This window comes from Mobula birostris, chromosome 4 (genome assembly GCF_030028105.1).
Source record: "Mobula birostris isolate sMobBir1 chromosome 4, sMobBir1.hap1, whole genome shotgun sequence".
Taxonomy (NCBI): domain Eukaryota; kingdom Metazoa; phylum Chordata; class Chondrichthyes; order Myliobatiformes; family Myliobatidae; genus Mobula; species Mobula birostris.
The window spans coordinates 31,852,615-31,875,820 of NC_092373.1; the positions used below are offsets into that span (position 1 = coordinate 31,852,615).

Below are 23,206 nucleotides of genomic sequence, written 5' to 3' on the forward strand. Positions count from 1 at the left end.
GAGGACATGTCCAGGGTGATGGGGTCCTCAATGATGGATGCTAACTTCTTGAGGCAATGCCTTGTAGAAATTTGCGAGTCTTTGGTAACATACCAAATCTCCTCAGAGTCCTAATGAAATATAGCTGCTGTTGTGCCTTCTTTGTAATTGCATCAAAATGTTGAGCCCCAGAAAGATCTTCAGAGATGTTGACACCCAGGAACTTGAAACTGCTCACCCTTTCCACTGTTGATCCCTCAATGAGGCTGATGTGTGCTCCCTCAATTTTTGCTTTCTGAAATCCACCTTGGTCTTACTAACATTGAGCCCAAGGTTGTTGTTGCAACAGCACTCAACCAGCTGATCTACCTTGCTCCTGTACTCCTCGCACAATCTAAAATTCTGGTAACATTACTTATGTTGTTGGCAAACTTATAGATGGCATTTGAGCTGTGCCTAGCCACACAGTCATGGGTGCACAAAGAGTAGAATGGTGGACTAAGCATACATCCTTGAGGTGCACCAGTGTTGATTGTCAGTGAGGAGGAGATGTTACTTCCAATCCGCACTGACTGTGTCTCCCAATGAGGAAGTCAAGGATCCAATTGCAGAGGGAGGTACAGAGGCCCATGTTCTGGAGCTTGTTGATTGTAACGGAGAGTATGATTGTGTTGAATGCTGAGCATCCCCCATAGAACACAAACCCTACCAGAGCATCAATAAGCAGCAGCCTGACATAGGTATTGTTTTTATCCAGGTGATCTAAGCCCGGATGCAGAGCCAGTGATGTTGTATCCGCTAGAGACCTATTGTGGCAAAGGGCAAATTGCAGCTTGTCCTGGTCCTTGCCTAAGCAAGTGTTGATTCTGGCCATGACCAAGCTCTCAAAGCACTTCATCACAATAGATGGCCAGCTGGTGGCACAGTGAGATCAGCGCCGGACTCCAGAGTGAAGGTTCCTGAGTTCGAATCCAGGTCGGGCCACCCCCGAGCACACTTTCCATCCACGCTGGGTAGAGTGTCGAGCTAGCCACTTGGCCTCGTAAAAAATACAAGGGTCGAGTCATGACCCAGTTAATCCTGACACCACAGACAAGAATGGCTGAATGTCTGGAGGACACACTTAAAAAAAATCACAATAGGTGTGAGTGCAACTGGGCAACGGTGTTTGAAGCAGCTCACACTGCTCTTCTTGAGGTCTGGTATGATTGTTGCCCTGGGAAACTCCAACTGTAGCAGTGAGAGATTGAAGATGTCCTTGAACACTCCCAGCAGTTGGTTGGCACAGGTTTTCAGTGCCCTACCAGGTACACCATCAATGCCTGACACCTTACGAGGATTCATCCTCTTGAAAAGTGTTCTGACGTCGGTCTTCTGAGTCAAAGATCACGGTCACCAGATGTTGCCGGGATTCATATAGGTGTAGTTTTATTCTACGTACATGGAAGGCACTGATCTCACCCATGAGTGAAACATCACAAACATTCATGATGTTAGGTTTTACCTTGTAGGAAATAATGGCCTGCAAACCATTGCCAGAGCTAACGTGCATCCGGTTCCACAACTAACTTCAACCAGAATTATTTTTTTCATTCTTAAAAATGCCTTCCTTATGTCTTACCTGGACTTCTTATATAATTCTGGATCATCGATCTTGAGTGGCACAGATCTGGTCCTCGGTGGACTATGAATCTCCTGCATCACCCATAGGTTTTAGTTTGGACATGCCCAGTATACTCTTGAAGGCATACATTCATCCACACAACTCCTGATGATGCAGCAGCTGGACTGCAGATTACTGTGTTATCATTTCCATTTTCCACTTCAATTGTGTAGCATTCTATTTATTGATATAGAGCCAATCTGGCACAGAAGAGCGTGGAATTGATTGCTCCTGTCAACTTGTAGAAGGAGTTCACTCCCAACGTGTCCCATAGCCAAGCCTCACCTCATGTATTTCACTGTCTTAACCTAGGTCACCAGGTAGCTCTTATTACCATCATAACAGTCTGCTTTTCTGAGTGCCTTTGAGCCTTTCAGTGCAGTTAGATTGGTCTTTAGAGTGAACACATTGTTTCTTTTGTCACTACAAAAACATAACTACTTCCCCATTAATTTGGTGTGTTAGACCTTAAGAATAGGTAAGGCGAGCTAACTTCCCAATTTATTGCTGCTGTTCAGTGAACATAAGGGAGCGTTACTTAGTCCAGTTCACTGGTCATTGGCGAGACCGACGACAGGGACTCGCGTAGCCTTGGTTGTGGCCAGGACTAGGCCTAGGCCATGGGGTCACCTGTAGCAGTCTGCCAGGGGAAGAGACGTCAAGTAGATATGGGAGAGGCCTCTGTGCACATTCTGGAATCCATTCTGGTTAGGGACTAGATTCTCCTGTCAGTACTTCACGCCAGTGTTTGCTCAGTGGAAGAATAAGCTGGACCAGGACACCTTTCCATGCCATGTCAGTCAGTCGTGGGTTATGATACTTTTTTGTGCCTTGTGACTATGTTTTTCTGAAATCATAATCACATGTGCTATTTGTGCTATATGCAGTGTGCTGTGTGCTGTTGGTAACGTGTTTGCAACTTAGCCCTGGAGGCACATGTTTCATTTGGCTATATTCATGTATGGTTGAATGACAATTAAACTTGAATTGTATTGTCTGTTATCTCATGCTGCACTAGTTCATCCTATGATTTATCATTTCTGGAAATTCAATCCATCAATTAAATTGTCATCAATCTCTTTGCTTATTTTTTCTTGATGTTCTCAGAGACCATCATCAGACTGAAAGCACTGCTTACTCTCCCATTCTGGGATGGTTGTTTTTAACCTTCAAATGTCCGCATTCCCTACCCCAACCACCCACCAGGGTGAGTGTAAGAGGAATGATTTACTAGGTCAGTATGTTGAGGAAGTAATGAGGGAACAGGCTTTTGTAGATCTAATACGGTACAACAAGAAGAAGTTAACAGATGATCTGGTAATTTTGGGTCCCTTACTGACTAAAGCAAACCATAATATCATGGAGCATCAGTTAGCTGCAATGGCTTTGAAAACGACTAAAACACAGCATTAAACAAGCCATGGTTAACAGTTACAGAACTTATACCTACATTATTTATAATATATCTTTTTTAAGGCAAAAAAAATCTAACAAATCTTTGGCTACTGCTATTTGGAGAAGTTAAATCAGCGATTCAGTGATTAAGTCAGTAGTTTATTAAGCTGTCAGGCGATCACAGTAGGCCTGCACATTTTGGGATTCAGCCGAGAAGGACTACTGTGTTACTATGTACACAAGAGAAGTCTAGCAAAAATTGTAAAAACTTTAAAAGATATATAAAAATAGATTAGCTAAAGTTAATGTGGCTTGCTTACAGAATGAGGCAGAGGTTGTTGTTATTGCTGCTTGTGTAGTTCTGTTGAACATTGTGGACATGCTATTTTGTCCCCAGAATGTGTGGACACTTTCAGGCTGCACATAGGATATCCATAGGTGTGTTCATTGTTAAAACAAACAACACATTACATGGTATGTTTTGATGTAGATGTAATAAATAAATCCAAGTTAGACATTCTATTGGGGAATGATAAAATGGCAGAGAAATTACACATGCATTTTCTATCAGTCTTCACGGATGAAAGCACAAACAAAACTCCCAGAAATCATATACATAGGATGAACCTTGACTGATGAAATCCATCTGAGTTTTAGCACATTGGAAGGAAAGACAGGCTGTTCTTTTAAAATAAGGACTGTTGAACTAACTAGAAAACTGACTGAAGTACATCCAGAAATGACCTAACATTGAAAAAACCAAAAGCCAATTGACAAGCATTGTAGAGTTATGGTTGTATAATGCCAAAATAGAACTTCATCTTTCAAACCCTTGAAGGTACAAGATCAAAGAAGACTTGTAAGGTTTATTTGCTACATTGAGTGTAAATTACTTAATCTTGAAGGGGAAAATAAAAATGGATCTTACAAAGCAATGAATAGAGCCATGCTCTCTACTTGCTGTTGCCATCAGGAAGGAGGTACAGGAGCTTTAGGTCCCACACCACCAGGTTCAGCAACAGTTATTACCCTTCAACCATCAGGCTCCTCAACCAGCGCGGATAACTTTACTCATCTCAACACTGAATTGACTTCACAACCTATGAACTCATTTTCAAGGACTCACAACTCATGATCTCAGTATGTATTTATTTGTTTATTTTCCTGCTTGTTTGTTTGTTTGTTTGTTTATTTATTTATTGTGTTTTGTATTTACACAGTTTGTCTTTTTTTTGTACATTGGTTGTTTGTCAGTCTTTGTATGTAGTCTTTTTCCCTGATTCTATTGCACTTCTTTGTCCTAGTGTGAATGTCGGTAAGGAAATGAATCTCAGGCTAGCATATGGTGACATATACATACTTTGATAATAAATTTACTTTGAACTTTGAGATAGAATTAACCTTTACAAGCACATTTATATTGAGCTCATCAATGAAGACCAACTTGGAAGTGCAGCAAGTACTCCTAAACTGAAAGAGACAGGTTACTGGAATGGTCTTCTGAATAAGGTAATGAAGTAGTCAAGAGGCAAACCATAAGCAGAATGAGAACGAGAATCAGAATCAAATCAGGTTTATTATCACTGGCATGTGTCATGACATTTGTTAACTTAGCAGCAGCAGTTCAATGTAATACATAATATAGAAGGAGAAAAAAATTAAAAATCATGCAAAAACAGAAATAATATATATAGTAAAAAAAGTGAGGTAGTGCTCATGGTTTCAATGTCCATTTAGGAATCGGATGGCAGAGGCGAAGAAGCTGTTCCTGAATTGATGAATGTGTGCCTTCAGGCTTCTGTACCTCCTGCCTAATGGTAACAATGAGAAAAGGGCATGGCCTGGGAGCTGGAGGTCCTTAATAATGGACACTGCCTTTCTGAGACACCGCTCCTTAAAGATGTCCTGAATAGGACCTAAGATGGAACCGATTAAATTTACATCCCTCTGCAGCTTCTTTTGGGAGAGAGCAAATGGGTTCCGGCTTCTCTCCCCTTCCTTTCCATTCTGGCTGAAGAGCCTCAGTCTGAAACGTCAACTGTTTATTCCCTCCATAATGTTGCCTGACATGTTGAGTTTGTTCAGCACTTTGTGTGTGTTGGTCAAGAGGCGGTGAGGCAAGCAAATGAAAAACCGCTTTCAACAGCAGGGTAAATTGTACAGAGTGAGTTGAATCTCTGATATGTTGTAGCCAACAGCTCACTAAACTCAGCTGCACTGAAATTAAACCCATCAAATGTATGACAAGAGTAATTGGCTAAAATGTCATTGAACACAGAAGCAGGCCAAGATGACAACCATTGGTATCTGATGCAAATCAAACATGATCAAAAACCAGCCATTTACTCTGCCAAACAAACACCTATGTGCTAGGTAGGAGGTGATGATCCAATAACCCTGAACTCCTTCCCAATACCCACTGTCAGGATGAAGTCCAAATCAAGTTTAATGTCATGTGCACAGGTACGATGAGGTACAGATACAATAGAAAAACTTACCTACCTATTGTATCATGAATACCTGTATCCTTTTAGCATCTATACAATGGATGATCTAAGATATTACAGCCTAGAGTTTCCAGCAGTTGGAAGTATATTGGAGGTTTTACTGGAGGGTGAGGAGAGCTAAAGGGCACTAATTACCACAGGATCTATTCTGGCTGCTTCTCTTTGATTTACTGGAATATAAGGGCATGTGGTTCTTATTTTCGCAAACAACAGGAATTCTGCAGATGCTGGAAATTCAAGCAACACACATCAAAGTTGCTGGTGAACGCAGCAGGCCAGGCAGCATCTCTAGGAAGAGGTACAGTCGACGTTTCAGGCCGAGACCCTTCGTCAGGACTAACTGAAGGGAGAGTGAGTAAGGGATTTGAAAGTTGGAGGGGGAGGGGGAGATCCAAAATGATAGGAGAAGACAGGAGGGGGAGGGATGGAGCCTAGAGCTGGACAGGTGATAGGCAAAAGGGATATGAGAGGATCATGGGACAGGAGGTCCGGGAAGAGCCACACTCAGGTTGGAGGAATAATACCTTATATTCTGTCTGGGTAGCCTCCAACCTGATGGCATGAACATCGACTTCTCTAACTTCCGCTAATGCCCCACCTCCCCCTCGTACCCCATCTGTCACTTATTTTTATACACACATTCTTTCTCTCTCTCTCTCCTTTTTCTCCCTCTGTCCCTCTGAATATACCCCTTGCCCATCCTCTGGGTCCCTCCCCTTGTCTTTCTTCCTGGACCTCCTGTCCCATGATCCTCTCATATCCCCCTTGCCAATCACCTGTCCAGCTCTTGGCTCCATCCCTCCCCCTCCTGTCTTCTCCTATCATTTTGGATCTCCCCCTCCCCCTCCTCCTCCAAATCCCTTACTCACTCTTCCTTCAATTAGTCCTGACGAAGGGTCTCGACCTGAAACGTCGACTGTACCACTTCCTAGAGATGCTGCCTGGCCTGCTGCGTTCACCAGCAACTTTTATGTGTGTTGGTTCTTATTTTTGTGCTTTTCCAGTGTACCTCTGTTGGCAAAAGTGGTGAACTACTAAATTAGAAGCTTTGTCTTCCTTATAATAGCCTAATAGTCAAGGCCCATCAGTACTCATGCCCAAGTCCTGCCCCATATCAAAATTTCCTCCTCTCTGTAGAGTTCCTGGCATTATTTGATTGAAATATCCCTACATTGGGAAATGCTTTGTGTTTGGGAGAGCACGCACTGTGCTGTGCCATTGACTTTTTGCTTTCCTATCTGTGCTCTTTATCAGATGTGGGAGAGAATGGCAGGAATGAAATGTGAATTATGTGATCCTACTTTGTTGTACTGGTACTAGTCCATGCAATGTTGCCACAAAAATATTGACACTACAGTTTGCACTGGTGAAATCTGGTTTACAAAGTTGTTTCATCATGTGCCATCACCTGTCCTGTGCAGACATCCCCGTAGAGTGTAAGGAATGAAAGTTACGGAGTCAATTGTTCACAGACACTGTTTCAGAGCTAGGTAAGGATGGCCCTGAGGGAGAGTTGTCTACTCTTGAACCATGTAGCTCTGCTTTTATTTACTTCTTGCATTGAGAATAAACATCATTAATGACTCGGATGTGCATGGAGGCCAGGGCAACAGGACTACATTAGCATTCTGATGGATAGAAAATCCCATGTCATGCAGGAATATTGCAGCACAGGTGTTAAGTGACTGGATCGGTAATCAGGAACCTAGATTGTACATCCAGCAGCATTTGTTCAAATCCCACCAAAGCATGAGCAACTTAATTCTAGTAATTTAGAAAAAATATTCTGGAATATATTACTATGAATGATGGTGATGCCATAAAGTTACTGAGTTGTTCTAAAAGTCCAACTGGTTTATTAGTATTTTTCAGGGAAGAAAATATGTTGCACTTACTTTGATTGTGATTCATTTAATTCTTACTCATTCTCTGAAATTGCCTATGAACCTAGAAAATTCAACAGGCATTGGGGCTGGAGATGAAACGCTGGCATTTACAGTGTTATTCATATCTTGTGATCACATCTTTAATGCTGAATGAATGTCATTTCATTTCATTGAAGTATCTTCTGGCGGAGTTGTAGTATTTTATTGGACTAGAAAGTTTAATTCTAAGGAACTATTTGTATCGGCCTCATAACCCACCCTTAAGGTAAAAGAGCCCTCAGGAGGCAGTGATCACAATATGATTGAGTTCAACTTGAAATTTGATAGGGAGAAAATAAAGTCTGATGTAGCAGTATTTCAGCGGAGAAAAGGAAATTACAGTGATATGAGAGAGGAGTTGGCCAAAGTAAATTGCAGGGAGATACTGGCAGGGATGATAGCAGAGCAGCAATGGTGTAAGTTTCTTAGAAAAGTGAGGAAGGTACGGGATAGATGTATTCTAAAAATGAAGAAATACTCAAATAGCAAAATAGTACAACCGTGGCTGACAAGGTTGTCAAAGCTAATGTAAAAGTGAAAAAGAGGGCATACAACAAAGCAAAAGTTAGCTCGAAGAGAGAGGATTGGGAAGCTTTTAAAAACCTACAGAGAGTAACTAAAAGAATCATTAGGAGGGAAAAGATGAAACATGAAAGCAATCTCGCAAACATTAATGAAGTGGACCATAAAAGCTTGTTCAAGTACGTAAAAAATTAAAGAGAGACAAGAGTGGATATAGGAACGCTAGAAAATGAGGCCGGAGAAATAATAATGGGGTCAAGGAGATGCCAGATAAACTAAAAGGGTATTTTGCATCAGTCTTCTCTGTGGAAGACACTAGCAGTCTGCCAGATGTTGAAGGGTGTGAGGGAACAGAAGTGAATGCAGTTACTATTACAAGAGAGAAGGTGCTCAAAGAGCTGAAAGAGTTCAGAGTACATAAGTCACCTGGACCAGGTGAACTGCACCCTGAGTTTCAGAAAGAAGTAGTGGTAGAGATTGTGGAGGCATCAGTAATGATCTTTCAAAAATCATTGCACTCTGGCATGTTGCCAGAGGACTGTAAGATTGCAAATGCCACTCCACCCTTTAAAAAAGGAGGAAGGCAGCAGAAATGAAATTATAGACCATTTAGCCTGACCTCAGTGGCTGGGAAAATGTTGGAGTTAATTTTTAAGGATGAGGTTATGGAGTACTTAATGACACAGAACAAGATTGGACAAAGCCAGCATGGTTCCCTTAAGGGAAAATCCTGCCTGACGAACCTGTTGGAATTCTTTGAGGAGATTACAAGTAGAACAGATAAAGGGGATGCAGTGGATGTTGTATATTCAGACTTTCAGAAGGCCTTTGACAAGGTGAGACACATGAGGCTGATTACCAAGTTAAACACCCATTGTATTACAGGAAAGTTACTGGCATGGTTAGAACATTGGCTAATCGATAGGGGGCAGTGAGTGGGAATACAAGGATCCTTTTCTGGTTGGCCGCCAGTGACTAGTGGTGTTTCTCAGGGTTTGGTGATAGGACCTCTTCATTTTATGCTGTATAGCAATAAATTAGATGATGGAATAGATGGTCTTGTTGTCAAGTTTGCAGATGAAGGGGCAGGTAGTGTTGAGGAAACAGGAAGGCTGCAGAAGGACTTAGACAGATTAGAAAATCTGGCAAATGAAAGTGGCAAATGAAACACAATGTTGGACAATGCATGGTTATTCACTTTATTAGTAGAAATAAATGTACAGACAATTTTCTAAAGGGGAGAAAATCCAAAAATCTGAGATGCAAAGGGACTTCGGAGTCCTTGCGCAGAACACTTTAAAGGTTAACTTGCAGGTTTGAGTCGGAGGTGAGGAAGGCAAATGCAATGTTAGCATTCATTTCAAGAGGTCTTGAATACAAGAGCAGGGATGTGATCTCGAGGCTTTAAGGCTGATTTATATTTGTGCGTATGGGCTCCGCCGTAGGCCTGATGTATACTTTTGCGTAGCCCTATGCTGTAGCGAGCATGTGTAGTTGTGGCTGTGTCGCTCTGCCATTCACCGCCAAAACGCTAGTTGGCGGTGAGGTTTCGATGCCACTGTGTTAAGTTTCTTCGTGAGAGACATAGATGAGGAAATGCATTTCAAGTATCTTCGGATGTCAATAGGTAGATTTGACGATTTGGTTCATTGTCTCCGACCACTTATGTTCCATCAGTGTACTTGGCGTGACGGAGAAAAGCAACTGGAAATGCCTATAAGGAAATGCAACGCTACCAAGCGGACCAATTACAGTTGTTGCGGTCTGCGTCACAGCAACACGTGAGTTACATTTTTGGGGAGGTGCACGTCACCCTACGGTGTAGGGTACGTGGTACGTACAGCATACATGTGACGCACAAGTATAAATCAGCCTTTATAAGGCATTGGTGAGACCTCACTTTGAGTATTATGAACAGTTTTGGGCTCCTTTTCAGAATCAGAATCAGAATCAGGTTTATTACCACCGGCATATGCCGTACGATTTGTTAACTTAGCAGCAGCAGTTCAATGCAATACATAATCTAGCAGAGAAAAAAAATAAAATAAAATAAAAATAATAATAAATAAACAAGTAAATCAGTTACATATATTGAATAGATTTTAAAAATGTGCAGAAACAGGAATACTGTGTATTTTTAAAAAAGTGAGGTAGTGTCCAAAGAATCATTGTCCATTTAGGAATCAGATGGCAGAGGGGAAGAAGCTGTCCCTGAATCGCTGAGTGAGTGCCTTCAGGCTTCTGTACCTCCTGTCTGACGTTAACAGTGAGAAAAGGGCATGCCCTGGTTGCTGGAGGCTGCCTTTCTGAGACACCGCTCCCTGAAGATATCCTGGGTACTTTGTAGGCTAGTACCCAAGATAGAGCTGACTAGATTTACAACCTTCTGCAGCTTCTTTCAGTCCTGCGCAGTAGCCCCTCCATACCAGACAGTGATGCAGCCTCTCAGAATGCTCTCCACAATACAACTACAGAAGTTCTTGAGTGTATTTGTTGACATGCCAAGTCGCTTCAAACTCCTAATAAAGTTTAGCTGCTGTCTTGCCTTCTTTATAACTACATCAGTATGTTGGGACCAGGTTAGATCCTCAGAGATCTTGACACCCAAGAACTTGAAACTGCTCAGTCTCTCTACTTGTGATCCCTCTATGAGGATTAGTATGTGTTCCTTCATCTTACTTTTCCTGAAGTCCACAATCAGCTCTTTCACCTTACTGACGTTGAGTGCCAGGTTGTTGCTGCGGCTCCATTCCACTAGCTGGCATACCTCACTCATGCACGTCCTTTCATCACCACTTGCGATTCAACAAACAATGATTGCGTCATTAGCAAATTTATAGATGGTATTTGAGCTATGCCCAGTCACACAGTCATGGATATACAGAGAGTAGAGCAGTGGGCTAAGCACACGCCCCGAGGTGCACCACCGTTGATCGTCAGTGAGGAGGATATGTAGGCACCAATCCGCACAGATTATCGTCTTCTGGTTAGGAAGTTGCAGATCTAATTGCAGAGGGAGGTACAGAGGCCCAGGTTCTGCAACTTCTCAATCAGGATTGTGGGAATGATGGTATTAAATGCTGAGCTATAGTTGATGATCAGCATCCTGACGTAGGTGTTTGTGTTGTTCAGGTGGTCTAAAGCCATGTGGAGAGCCATTGAGATTGCATCTGTCATCGTCCTATTGTGGGGAGAGGCAAATTGCAATGGGTCCAGGTCCTTGATGAGCAGGAGATCAGTCTAGTCATGACTAATCTCTCAAAGCATTTCACCACTGTCAATGTGAGTGCTACTGGGCGATAGTCATTAAGGCAACCCACATTATTCTTCTTAGCCACTGGAATAATTGTTGCCTTTTTGAAGCAAGTGGGAACTTCCACCCGTAGCAGTGAGAGGTTGAAAATGTCCTTGAATACTCCCACTAGTTGGTTGGCACAGGTTTTCAGGACTTTACCAGGTACTCCATCGGGACCATCCGCCTTGCGAAGATTCACTCTCTTTAAAGACAGCCTAACATTGGCCTCTGAGACAGAGATCACAGGGTCATCAGGTGCAGCAGGGATCTTCACAGCTGTAGTTGTGTTCTCCCTTTCAAAGCGTGCATAGAAGGTGTTGAGTTCATCTGGTAGTGAAGCATCGCTGCCATTCATGCTATTTTTGAACATTTATTAATTCATTTTGAAATGCCTCAAAGGGTACAAAATGCATACATAATTTTAGCTAATGCAAAAATAAATTGATTCCTCTTCTAAGAAAAGATGAGCTGGCATTGGAAAGGGTTCAGAGGAGGTTTACAAGGATGATTCCAGGAACGAAATGGTTATCATATGAGGAACATTTGATGGCTCTGGGTCGGTACTCGCTGGATTTTAGATGGATGGGGGGGGGATCTCATTGACACGTTTCGGATGTTAAAAAGCCAAGACAGAGTAGATGTGGAAAGCATACTTCCCATGGAAGGGGAGTCTAGGACAAGAGGGCAGAGAAATTTCTTCAGCCAGAGGGTGGTGAATTTGTGGAATTTGTTACCACAGGCTGATGTGGAGGTCAGGTCATTGGGTATACTTAAGGCAGAGATTGATAGGTTCTTGATTGGACACATCATCAAAGAGAAGGCCGAGGAGTAGAGCTGAGGAGGGGAAAAATGATCAGCTATGATGAATGGGCTAAATGGTCTAATTCTGCTCCTATGTCTTATGGTCTTATTATGCAGCTTTTGAAAGAAAAATCATTGCTTTGCATACAATATAACATATTTCACTCCCATGTTTAGCACTTGAATGTCCTCCTCGATTTATTTTGGCATTAGCTGAAAATATGTAAACATTTTGTACCCTTTGAGCTATTTCACAATGAATTAATAAATGATCAGAAACAGCACTTTTTGAATGCCACCCAATTTCACAGAAAAACACAATGTATGCTTTTGAAAAGAAATAAGTGGTTTGTCATGCAGTACACTGGAAAATAATGGCACAGGATACTTTATTCCTCACTGAGATGAACCTCACAAGGGATTGATAAATGCAAATCATTGGACTGCTACATATAATTTCTTCTTCTATTCCACCCAGAGTAAATCTGAGAAGGAACATGTAACTCATGCAGAAACATGTAACAATTTGTAAGCACTAAGTTTCTTAAAATGTTTAACTCCATAACTAAGGTGACAAGAGGCTCCATAAAACACAGGGAAATTTAACCACACCTGCATAAAAACAGTGAATGAAACAGACTGCGTGTTGGAGAAAGTTTGTTAAGGTCTTTCTGTCATCAAAGCTACCATCAATACTATCAGGTACTCTCCTATTCAATGTTGTTACAATTAGTTTTGGTGGTTTTGAGTATCCCTGGGTGGCTGAGAAAGACTCGCTGATACAAACAATTCACAGTAACACACACAAAATGCTGGAGGAGCTCAGCAGGTCAGGAAGCATCTATGTAGAGGAATAAAGAGTCAACACTTCAGGCTGAGACCCTTTATCAGGACTGGAAAGGGAGGGGGAAGAATCCAAAATAAGAAGGCTGGGTGGGGTGGGGGGGGGGATATGCTGGAAGGTGACAGGTGAAGGCAGATGGGGGGGGGTAGGTGAGCCAAGGAGGGAGGACAAAATGAGAAGCATGAAAGTGATAGGTGAATGGGCTGAAGAGGAAGGAATCTGACGGGAGAGGAGAGCGGACCATGGGAGAAAGGGAAGGTGGAAGGGAACAAAAGGACGTAATAGGCAAACGAGGAGATGAGAAGGGGTAAGACGGAGCCAGAATGAGGAATGGAAAATGAGCTGGGGAGGGGGAGAATCTCTCCACAGTTTGAACAGTTAATATAGATCTAGAAACATGCTCTGTTTTATCTGCTGGGGGGAGCACATTTTCACACATATCATCACTGTGCCTAGTATTAACTTGTTTCACATTAACAGAACCTTTCCTGTTTAAGGACTGTTCAAATACAGGTGATTTCCATCAGCTTGGAAGTTGCTATGCCAAGTTACCCATGTCAAATTATAGGCACCAGTAATATAGGTGCAGGTTGATCCTTCAACCTAGTTTGAATTGACTGAAAAATTCAAACACTAGTCAATAGTTTCAGAAATATATTTATGTAATTTGGAAATACCTTTTCTTAAAAACCCCTTGAACTAATAAAAAAAAAATCAGTGGATTTGAAGCTAGCCAGTTCGACACTGTGCAAGTCTGGCATTATCAGTATTGAAGGAAAATATGCTCTGGACAGCTTTACTAAAAACAGTAGGTAAGAGTTGCTATTTTATTAACTTGCTTTAAAATAGATTAAAAGCATTTGTGTTTTATATAAACTTCATGTTACAGATTAATAAGATTGCCCATTTAGATGCCAGTCTTAAACCATGATCAGAGAGCACAGACATGCCCAGGCAAAGCCTTGAATACCCAACAACAATCGACTATCTTACCCAGATTGAATACAGTAGCACATAGATCAGAGTATGCTGGTAAACTGTGAAACTGAGCAGATATAATACACGCAATTAATTTATCTGCCCTGTCCTGGACTATTTATATTTTCTGACCTGGTTTGTGATTTATCAAGTGCAACATGAAAAAGGTTTACAATATGAGTGCTGACAGGAAGCATGTTTCATGAAGACAAGCTTGGATAAGCTAACACTAAGGCCGGGATTGAAGGAAGAGAAGGCCCAGCTAAGGGCTGTGACTGTAGAGCTGTTCCACTAAAACTACCTCAGAAATGATCCAGGTTACAATTACAGCAGAGAAAGTACTCAGGAAGCTGAATAGTCTAAGGGTAGATAAATCTCCCGGACCAGATGGAATGCATCCTCGTGTTCTGAAGGAAGTAGCTGTGGAGATTGCGGATCAATAGATCAAAAGTCGATAGATTCTGGCATGGTTCCGGAGGACTGGAAGATTGCAAATGTCACTCCGCTATTTAAGAAGGGGGCAAAGAAGCAAAAAGGAAATTATAGACCTGTTAGCTTGACATCGGTGGTTGGGAAGTTGTTGGAGTCGATTGTCAAGGATGAGGTTACAGAGTACCTGGAGGCATATGACAAGATAGGCAGAAGTCAGCATGGTTTCCTTAAAGGAAAATCCTGCCTGACAAACCTATTGCAATTTTTTGAGGAAATTACAAGTAGGCTAGACAAAGGAGATGCAGTGGATGTTGTGTATTTGGATTTTCAGAAGGCCTTTGACAAGGTGCCGCACAGGAGGCTGCTAAACAAGATAAGAGCCCATGAAATTACGGGAAAGTTACATATGTGGATAGAGCATTGGCTGATTGGCAGGAAACAAAGAGTGGGAATAAAGGGATCCTATTCTGGTTGGCTGCCGGTTACCAGTGGTGTTCCACAGGGGTCAGTGTTGGGGCTGCATCTTTTTAATTTGTACATCAATGATTTGCATTATGGAATAGATGGCTTTGTGACTAAGTGTGCTGATGATATAAGGATAGGTGGAGGAGTCAGTAGTGCTGAGGAAACAGAGAGTCTGCAGAGAGACTTGGATAGATTGGGAGAATGGGCAAAGTGGGAAATGAAATACAATGTTGGAAAGTGTATGGTTATGCATTTTAGTAGAAGAAATAAACGGGCAGACTATTATTTAAATGGGGACAGAATTCAAAGTTCTGAGATGTAACGGGACTTGGGAGTCCTCGTGCAGGATACCCTTAAGGTTAACCTTCAGGTTGAGTCGGTAGTGAAGAAGCCGAATGCAAGGTTGGCATTCATTTCTAGAGGAATAGAGTATAGGAGCAGGGATGTGATGTTGAGGCTCTATAAGGCACTGGTAAGACCACACTTGGAGTACTGTGTGCAGTTTTGGGCTCCTTATTTAAGAAAGGATGTGCTGACGTTGGAGAGGGTTCAGAGAAGATTCACTAGAATGATTCTGGGAATGAGAGGGTTAACATATGAGGAATGTTTGACTGCTCTTGGACTGTACTCTATTCCTTGGAGTTTAGAAGAATGAGGGGGGACCTTATAGAAACATTTCGAATGTTGAAAGTTATGGGCAGAGTGGATGTGGCAAAGTTGTTTCCCATGGTGGGAAAAGTCTAGTACGAGAGGGCATGACTTAAGGATTGAAGGGCACCCATTCAGAACAGAGATGCAAAGAAATTTTTTTAGCCAGAGGGTGGTGAATCTGTGGAATTTGTTGCCACGGGCGGCAGTGGAGGCCAAGTCACTGGGTGTATTTAAGGCAGAGATTGATAGGTATCTGAGTAGCCAGGGCATCAAAGGTTATGGTGAGAAGGCGGGGGAGTGGGACTAAATGGGAGAATGGATCAGCTCATGATAAAATGGTGGAGCAGACTCGATGGGCCAGACGGCCGAATTCTGCTCCTTTGTCTTATGGTCTTATAGTCTTACAAATGAGGAGTGTTCCTGTAACCCCTTTTAAAACAAATGGTTAGGGCAAGAGTGTCATATGTTGAGCATGTGTACAAGGATCACTGCTACAAGAAAGCAGCATCCATCATCAACGACCCACATCAACTTGGCCATGCTCCCATCTTGTTAATACCATCGGACAGGAGATGCAGGAGCCTCAGGTCCCACACTACTATACAAAGCAATAAATAGAGTCATAGTCTCTTCTCACTGCTGTCATCAGGAAGAAGGTGCAGAAGCTTTAGATCCCACACCATCAGATTCAGGAACAGTTATTACCCTTTAATCATCAGGCTCATGAATCGTCATGGATAATTTCACTCACCTCAATACTGAACTGATCCCAAAACCTATGGACTCATTTTCAGCTACTCTACAGCTCATGTTCTCAGTATTATTTATTTATTTATGAGTTATTGTTCGTATTTTTTTTGTATTTGCACAGCTTGTCTGCTTTTGCACATTGGTTGTTTGTCAATCTTTGTGTGCAGTTTTTCATTGATTCTATTGTACTTCTTTGTTCTACTATGAATGCCTGCAAGAAAATGAATCTCAGGATAGTACGTGGTGACATGTATGCACTTTGATAATAAATTTACTTTGAACTTTGACACAGATTGGAGCCGTGTGCACAAACACCCATTCACAGTCCAGATACTTTGGTTACCTAGGCAAGTGGGAAATCTGATTGTTCTATGAAGCTTTTTCCAGTGTAACTGTGCTGAATCAGTTCAACTGCTTCCTTTCTGGTAGCACTATCTTAAATTTGGATCTCTGTTTAGGAACAAAATTGTAGTGGTGTAGTAAATTCAAAAAAGACTCCACAATCACTGAAGACAATGATAGTGATCCCAGCAAAATACTGTACAAATAAACCTAAAAAAAATCTACGTGGGAGAATGGAGTGATAATAATCGTCCTGTTTCCAAATCCATGCCTCTGACGACAGGACAGCTAATTGCCAAGAACTTCTGTATTTATTGAAGATTTAACTTCATTGTCTATTGAAACCTTATTGAGCAGAACGGATATGTTGCAAAGCATAATCCATTTCCTGTAACCACTCACACTCAACCCTAGTTTAGAGAGTTGGCTGCACCTCTAGAAATTTACTACTGTACACTTATGAAATGAAACCTTGACATTACAGCACTCAATATTCTATCTTACATTATAATTTTCAACAATTGTTTATGAATGTTGAAATGAACTGAGGTATAACTTTTTTTCTAACATTGTGTTTAATGAATATCCGCCTCACAGAATCCAAGTAGTTCCGTTCTGTTTCCGCTTTAACTCTGAGCTTCATGCCTTGCCTGCTTGGAAATGGCTGTTGCTAATTGTTGCAAGAGCTTCATATGAGGCTGGATCGTAAAAAATCAAGTCAAAGAGAAATGCTGGTTGCATAGTGGAATTACATGCACATAAATAAGATTTAAAGGTAGCAAGTATCCACTGGATGTGTTTAAATAAGGAACTTCTTTAGCAAGGGGGTGGCAAATATATGGAATTCATTGCCACAGGCAACTGTGAAGGCTAAGTCATTGGGTATATTTAAAGAGGAGGTTGATAGGTTCTTGATTAGTAAGGTTGTCAAAGGTTATGGGGAGTATGCAGGAGAATGGGGTTGAGGGAGACAATAAATCAGCCAAGATGAAACGGTGGAGCAAACTTGATGGTTCAAATGGCCCAATTACGCTCTTAGATCTTATTAGCCACACTGCACAACCTTCCTGCAGTAAATACAGTTCTCACATCAGAAAAAGCATGGTGTGTCACAACAATTGCTCCCAGCCAGTGTCACAATAGTGACACCTGAATTTGCTGTTGCAAATGAATATCAAGTTCAAGTTTATGGTCATCGGACTGTACATATATACAATTAAACAAAATAACATTCCTCTGAACCATGGTGCACCCGCAAAACATGTATCACACACAGCACATAAAACAAAATATTACCACAAATAAGTTAATATAATAATAATATTAAATAGCAGTTTGCACGTTAGGAACATGAAGGATTATGAAAGTAAGAAAGGTAATTTATTCTTTAATCTTAAGCAACACTGTCATAGTCTCCCATGGCCTTGCACATTCACTTGTCAGAGCAGGAAGAGAAGTTTCAAAGAAATATATAGGCAACACACATCAAAGTTGCTGGTGAACGCAGCGGGCTAGGCAGGATCTCTAAGAAGAGGTACAGTCGACGTTTCAGGCCAAGACACTTCGTCAGGACTAACTGAAGGAGGTTAGTAAGAGATTTGAAAGTCTCTTAAAGTCTCTTTCAAATCTCTTACTAACTACCTTCAGTTAGTCCTGACGAAGGGTCTCGGTCTGAAACGTCGACTGTACCTCTTCCTAGAGATGCTGCCTGGCCTGCTGCGTTCACCAGCAACTTTGATGTGTGTTGCTTGAATTTCCAGCATCTGCAGAATTCCTGTTGTTTGTAAACAAATATATATATTTTTTATTATTCTCCCATGACAGGCTACACTCAGTGGGTAATAGCCTCTTAAGTCCATACCTTGGACATGCAGTGATTTAATCCATTCATTAGATGAGGCTCTACTGGCAAAGCCAGCATTTCAGGATCAGAATCAGAATCAGGTTTATTATCACTGGCATGTGACATGAAATTTGTTAACTTAGCAGCAGCGGTTCAATGCAATACATAATCTAGAAGAGAAAAAAATAATTAGAAGTAAAATAAAAATAATAATAATAAATAGTGTCAATTACAGTATACTTATATTGCATAGATTTCTAAAAAATGTGCAAAAACAGAAATACTGTATATTAAAAAAGTGAGGTAGTGTCCAAAGATTCAATGTCCATTTAGGAATTGGATGGCAGAAGGGAAGAAGCTGTTCCTGAATCGCTGAGTGTGTACCCCCTACCTGATGGTAACAGTGAGAAAAAGGCGTGTCCTGGGTGCTGGAGGTCCTTAATAACGGACACAGCCTTTCTGAGACATCGCTCCTTGAAGATGTTCCGGGCACTTTGTAGGCTAGTACCCAGGATGGAGCTGACTAGATTTACAACCCTCTGCAGGTTCTTTCGGTCTAATGCAGTAGCCCCCCGCCCATACCAGACAGTGATGCAGCCTGTCAGAATGCTCTCCACGGTACGTCAGTACAACTATAGAGGTTTTTGAGTATATTTGTTGACATCCCAAATCTCTTCAAACTCCTAATGAAGTATGGCTGTGTTCCCATTTATTTTCCTGTTCCCATTTTCCACTGAAATGACAGGGGTAAGTTGCTGCAATTCATCAGTTGAAAGTACTCCCATCATGTTGATGGGAAAATAAAAAGTTCCTTTTTGACCCTGAGCTAATGAAAAAAGTGATGAAATATTTCCAAGGCTGGGTGTGTGACTCATAGAAATGGGTCTGGAAGAATGACAAAGTCATGTCAGGGTGGGAGGGTGGTTATTACTCCAATGAATCTTCTGGGTATTGCTGTGCGTCAGTGAAGGAGTAAATGTTCAATTGGTGGATTACATGCAAGTCAAGCAGGACTCCTTGTCCTGCAAGATGTGGAAATTCTTCAGTGTTGTTGGAGCTGTATTCATCTTCTGAAGGTAGTTCCCTGGTTATATAAGAGTTCTCCTTAACCAATTTCTCTGTAAGTCAAAAATATCGACTTTCCGCTTCCCCTGTATCATAGTACTCTATACACACTTCCTATTATTTTTTAAAATAATCATCAAATATTCACTCTAATACTGTCATAATTACCAATCATTTGTTTCTTCAACCACTGGCACAACTTCCTTTTTCATTTTAGCTCTGTTTTCTCTTTAACATTTGTGTATGATTGATGTTTTGTGGATGCTGCATATATAGTACCACACGCCTGTGATGCTGCTGCAAGTACATCTTGTACACACGCACTAGTGAATATGACAATAAACTTAATGCTGACTTTGACTTTGAATAAATAGTTAGAGATAGATAGATAGATGCTCTATTGATCCCACAGGAAAATTCAGTACCACAATGGCATTGCAAGTGCAGATGTACAAATATTAGATTAGATTAGATTATGAGGACACGCAGTCCACTTTTATTGTCATTTAGTAACGCATGCATTAAGAAATGATATAATATTTTTCCGGTGTGATATCACAGAAACACAGGACAGACCAAGACTGAAAAACTGACAAAAACCACATAATTATAACATATAGTTACAACAGTGCAAGCAATACCGTAACTTAATGAAGAACAGGCCATGAGCACGGTAAAAAGTTCAAAGTTTCTCGAAAGTCCCACATCTCACGCAGACGGGAAAAGGAAGAAAACTCTCCCTGCCATACCCGACCACAGTCCAACTCTGAGTCGTCCGAAAACTTCGAGCTCCGACCAGCCCTCCGACACTGAGCACCGAGCACCATCTCTGCTGAACGCTTCAACCCCAGCAGCAGGCAAAGCCGAGGATTTGGGGCCTTTCCTCTGGAGATTCTTGATCGCACAGTAGCAGCAGCAGCGAACCGGGCATTTCAGAAGTTTCTCCAGATGTTCCTCTGTGACCTCACGGCTGTCTCCATCAAATCAGAATTGTGCATGGCCCCTATTTAACAGATACAATATCATTTCACCGGAGGGGCTACGCGCACTGCATCGCGCTGCCATCTTCTCCTCCCACCTGAAGAAGAGAAGTAAGAAAGAATAAAAATTAAATCAGCTTAAACAGTCTACTAGGAAGGGGTCAACACTTCCCTGGCTATAGGTTGACTCATTTAATGGCCAAGGTTAAGAATGACCTCATATAGTGCTCTTTGGAGCAGCACAGTTGGCTTAGTCTATTACTAAATGTGCTCCTCTGTTCAGCCAAGGTGGCATGCACAGGGTGAGAAGCATTGTCCAAGCATCCATTTTCCTGTCTTCCCCAGTTCTCTTCGTTGATCCAATGGACCATCAGTGGTTTAATTTAATATCATGTATACAGTATACAACCTGAAAGTCTTACTCTTCCCGGACACTACACTTTTGGAAAAATCCACCCTTCAAAGCTTTGAACAACGCAGAAGTGGCACTCATGGAATTGTGTAAGCACTATTCCCTCTTTTATTTGCACATTGGCTCTATCCTAAAACTGGATGGGAAACCATTCACTGTGCAATAATACCCTGGCACTCAACATGACACTAGTGGGAGAAATCAGAATTCTTAAAACATCAAAGGCTTCTCTTCCACTTAATCTACAGAAGGATCTTGTGCTGCAAGTCCACAGCTCCCTGAATATGGCTGACAAGTTGACTGGATGGTAAGGAAGGAACACGTCACACTTGCCCTTATTAGTTGAGATACTGAGTTCAAGAGTTGGGAAGTTATGTTGCAGCTTTATAAAATGCTGTTTAGGCTTCATCTGTTGCACTCAGTTCTGGTCACCACATTGTAGACAGAAGGTGGGGGTTTTGGAGAAGAAGTTTAAAAGGATACTGTCTAGATTAGAAGCATGTGATATAAAGAGAGGCTGGAAGAGCTAGCACTGTTTTCTCCAGAGTGATGGAGACTGAGGGGAGACGTGATGAAGAGAGGAATGAAGAGAGGAATAGAGTAGAGAGCCACTATCTTTCTCCCAGAGTCAAAATCTCTAACGCTAGAGGGCATGTATTCAAGATGAAAGAGGGTAGGTCCAAAGGAGATGTGTGGGACAAGGCTTTTATACAGAGAGCAGTGAGGGCCCAGAATGTGCTACTAGGAGTGATTGTTGAGGTAGACATGCAAGAGGTGTTTAAGAAGCTTCTAGATGGGCACATGAATATGCAGAGAATGGAGTGATATAGGCCATGCACAGGCAGAAAGAGTTAGTTTAATTAGGTGCTATTAGCTTTATTCAGTACAACATCATGGGATGAATGGCCTGTTCCTGTGCTGTACTAGTATAAGTTAATCATAGTCATAACAGAGATGAGTGTCATCTCCTTTAAAAGTGTGGATTAGACATTCTGTACTTCAAAGTTCAAAGGGCTTCAACATCCTTGCTAACATTCAGAATGGTTGTTCCACATACCTGGATAATGCAATTATTTCTGGTTTATATTTTGCAGAGACCACTAACCTGCTGGGGGATGAAAGCATCCCAGTTTTACAGTTGTGGAATTAGAAAAGCCTCACTATGGACACTCAATCAAAAACTTTCAGTGAATTTTTCAAGCGTTATTGAACTTTACGGCTGTGCTGTAATGAGAAACATGCTGTACTTTTCAAATGATTGTGTACTTAACTCCTCCCAAAAAGATAGCAGCAGGACTTCCCCTTGCGAAAACTTGCAGTACCTCTTTCACCCTTCTCTGTGGAGGATAGATTTGGTGCAGGGAAATATCGATCAGCTTGTGTGCAATGATGTCAGACGGACAAGGACTACAGACCGTTCCTGTCCTGTCTTAGTGAAACAGAGGGCAGACCAGAGTGTTAGTTCAGTTCTTTAAAAAGTGCTCAGAGTTACTTAGATAGCCTTGTGTCTCTGTGTTATTCTAAGCAATGTTTAATTAAATCAATGCACCTTTACTGAGATTCTTATTGTCAAACATAGAATTTGCTTTAGTCTGTCTCTGTGTTGTTTTAAATCTTCCTTTCTCTGTACAGGGCATTTTTTAATATTTTGAATAAAAAAAAAATCAGCAAACTTCTTTGTACCACAGTTGGCTGTGCCCACTCATTCAAGTCACACATGATTTATCTGTAGAGAGCACTGAGAAAGTCAATGTTTTGCAAGGAGTGGGAGATCAGCAGGCTGCAGGTCTGTGGCCTGCTTTGACAGATTGATGGAATGCAGAGTCCAGATAGCTGCTGACAAGCATCATTAACAGATGCAGACAGCCATAACCTTGTGTTCTTCCCGCCTCGTGTCAGTACCTGAATTGCAAGTTTGAAAGCCTGGAGAGAAAGCAATAGAGCTGTGGCCCGGTCGTGTTTTTTTTAACTGCTTGAACAGTTAGCCTACACTTTCACTCTCATTTGGCACTCCTGACAACTGTGGCAGCCTCTGTTTGTCAGTTAATGGATTCCATTTGTCCAGTCAGAGGTTGTGGCAGCTCAGAAGACATTTCCAACTCTTTTATGTGAGTGCTTGTTTGTAGCAGTCAATGCGTATTAGGCTGTAAATTGGGAAGCGTGAGATGCACCCACACTGATGGATACTTCCAATAGATAAGCAGTGGTGAAATTCTAAAGGAACAAAGTCCCAATTATCAACAAATGTACATACCGTGAGGAATAAAAACTCCAAAGGGAACGTGGCTGAATGGCAAAATATTTTATTCATTCACAAGCACATATGTTCACTGGCAAGAAAAGCACTTACTGTCTGT

At 41.6% G+C, this 23,206-nt stretch overlaps 1 protein-coding gene across 1 annotated transcript in view; it reads right to left on the reverse strand.

Moving 5' to 3' along the window:
• Nucleotides 1-19,976: 19,976 nt before the first annotated feature.
• The window catches only part of LOC140195877 (uncharacterized), a 456,388-nt gene continuing 453,158 nt past the window's right edge, over nucleotides 19,977-23,206 (reverse strand). Inside the window, exon 38 of the mRNA XM_072254523.1 lies at nucleotides 19,977-20,535. Coding sequence (XP_072110624.1) covers nucleotides 20,480-20,535 — 56 coding nt within the window. The 3' untranslated portion in view covers nucleotides 19,977-20,479. The remainder of the gene's footprint in view (nucleotides 20,536-23,206) is intronic.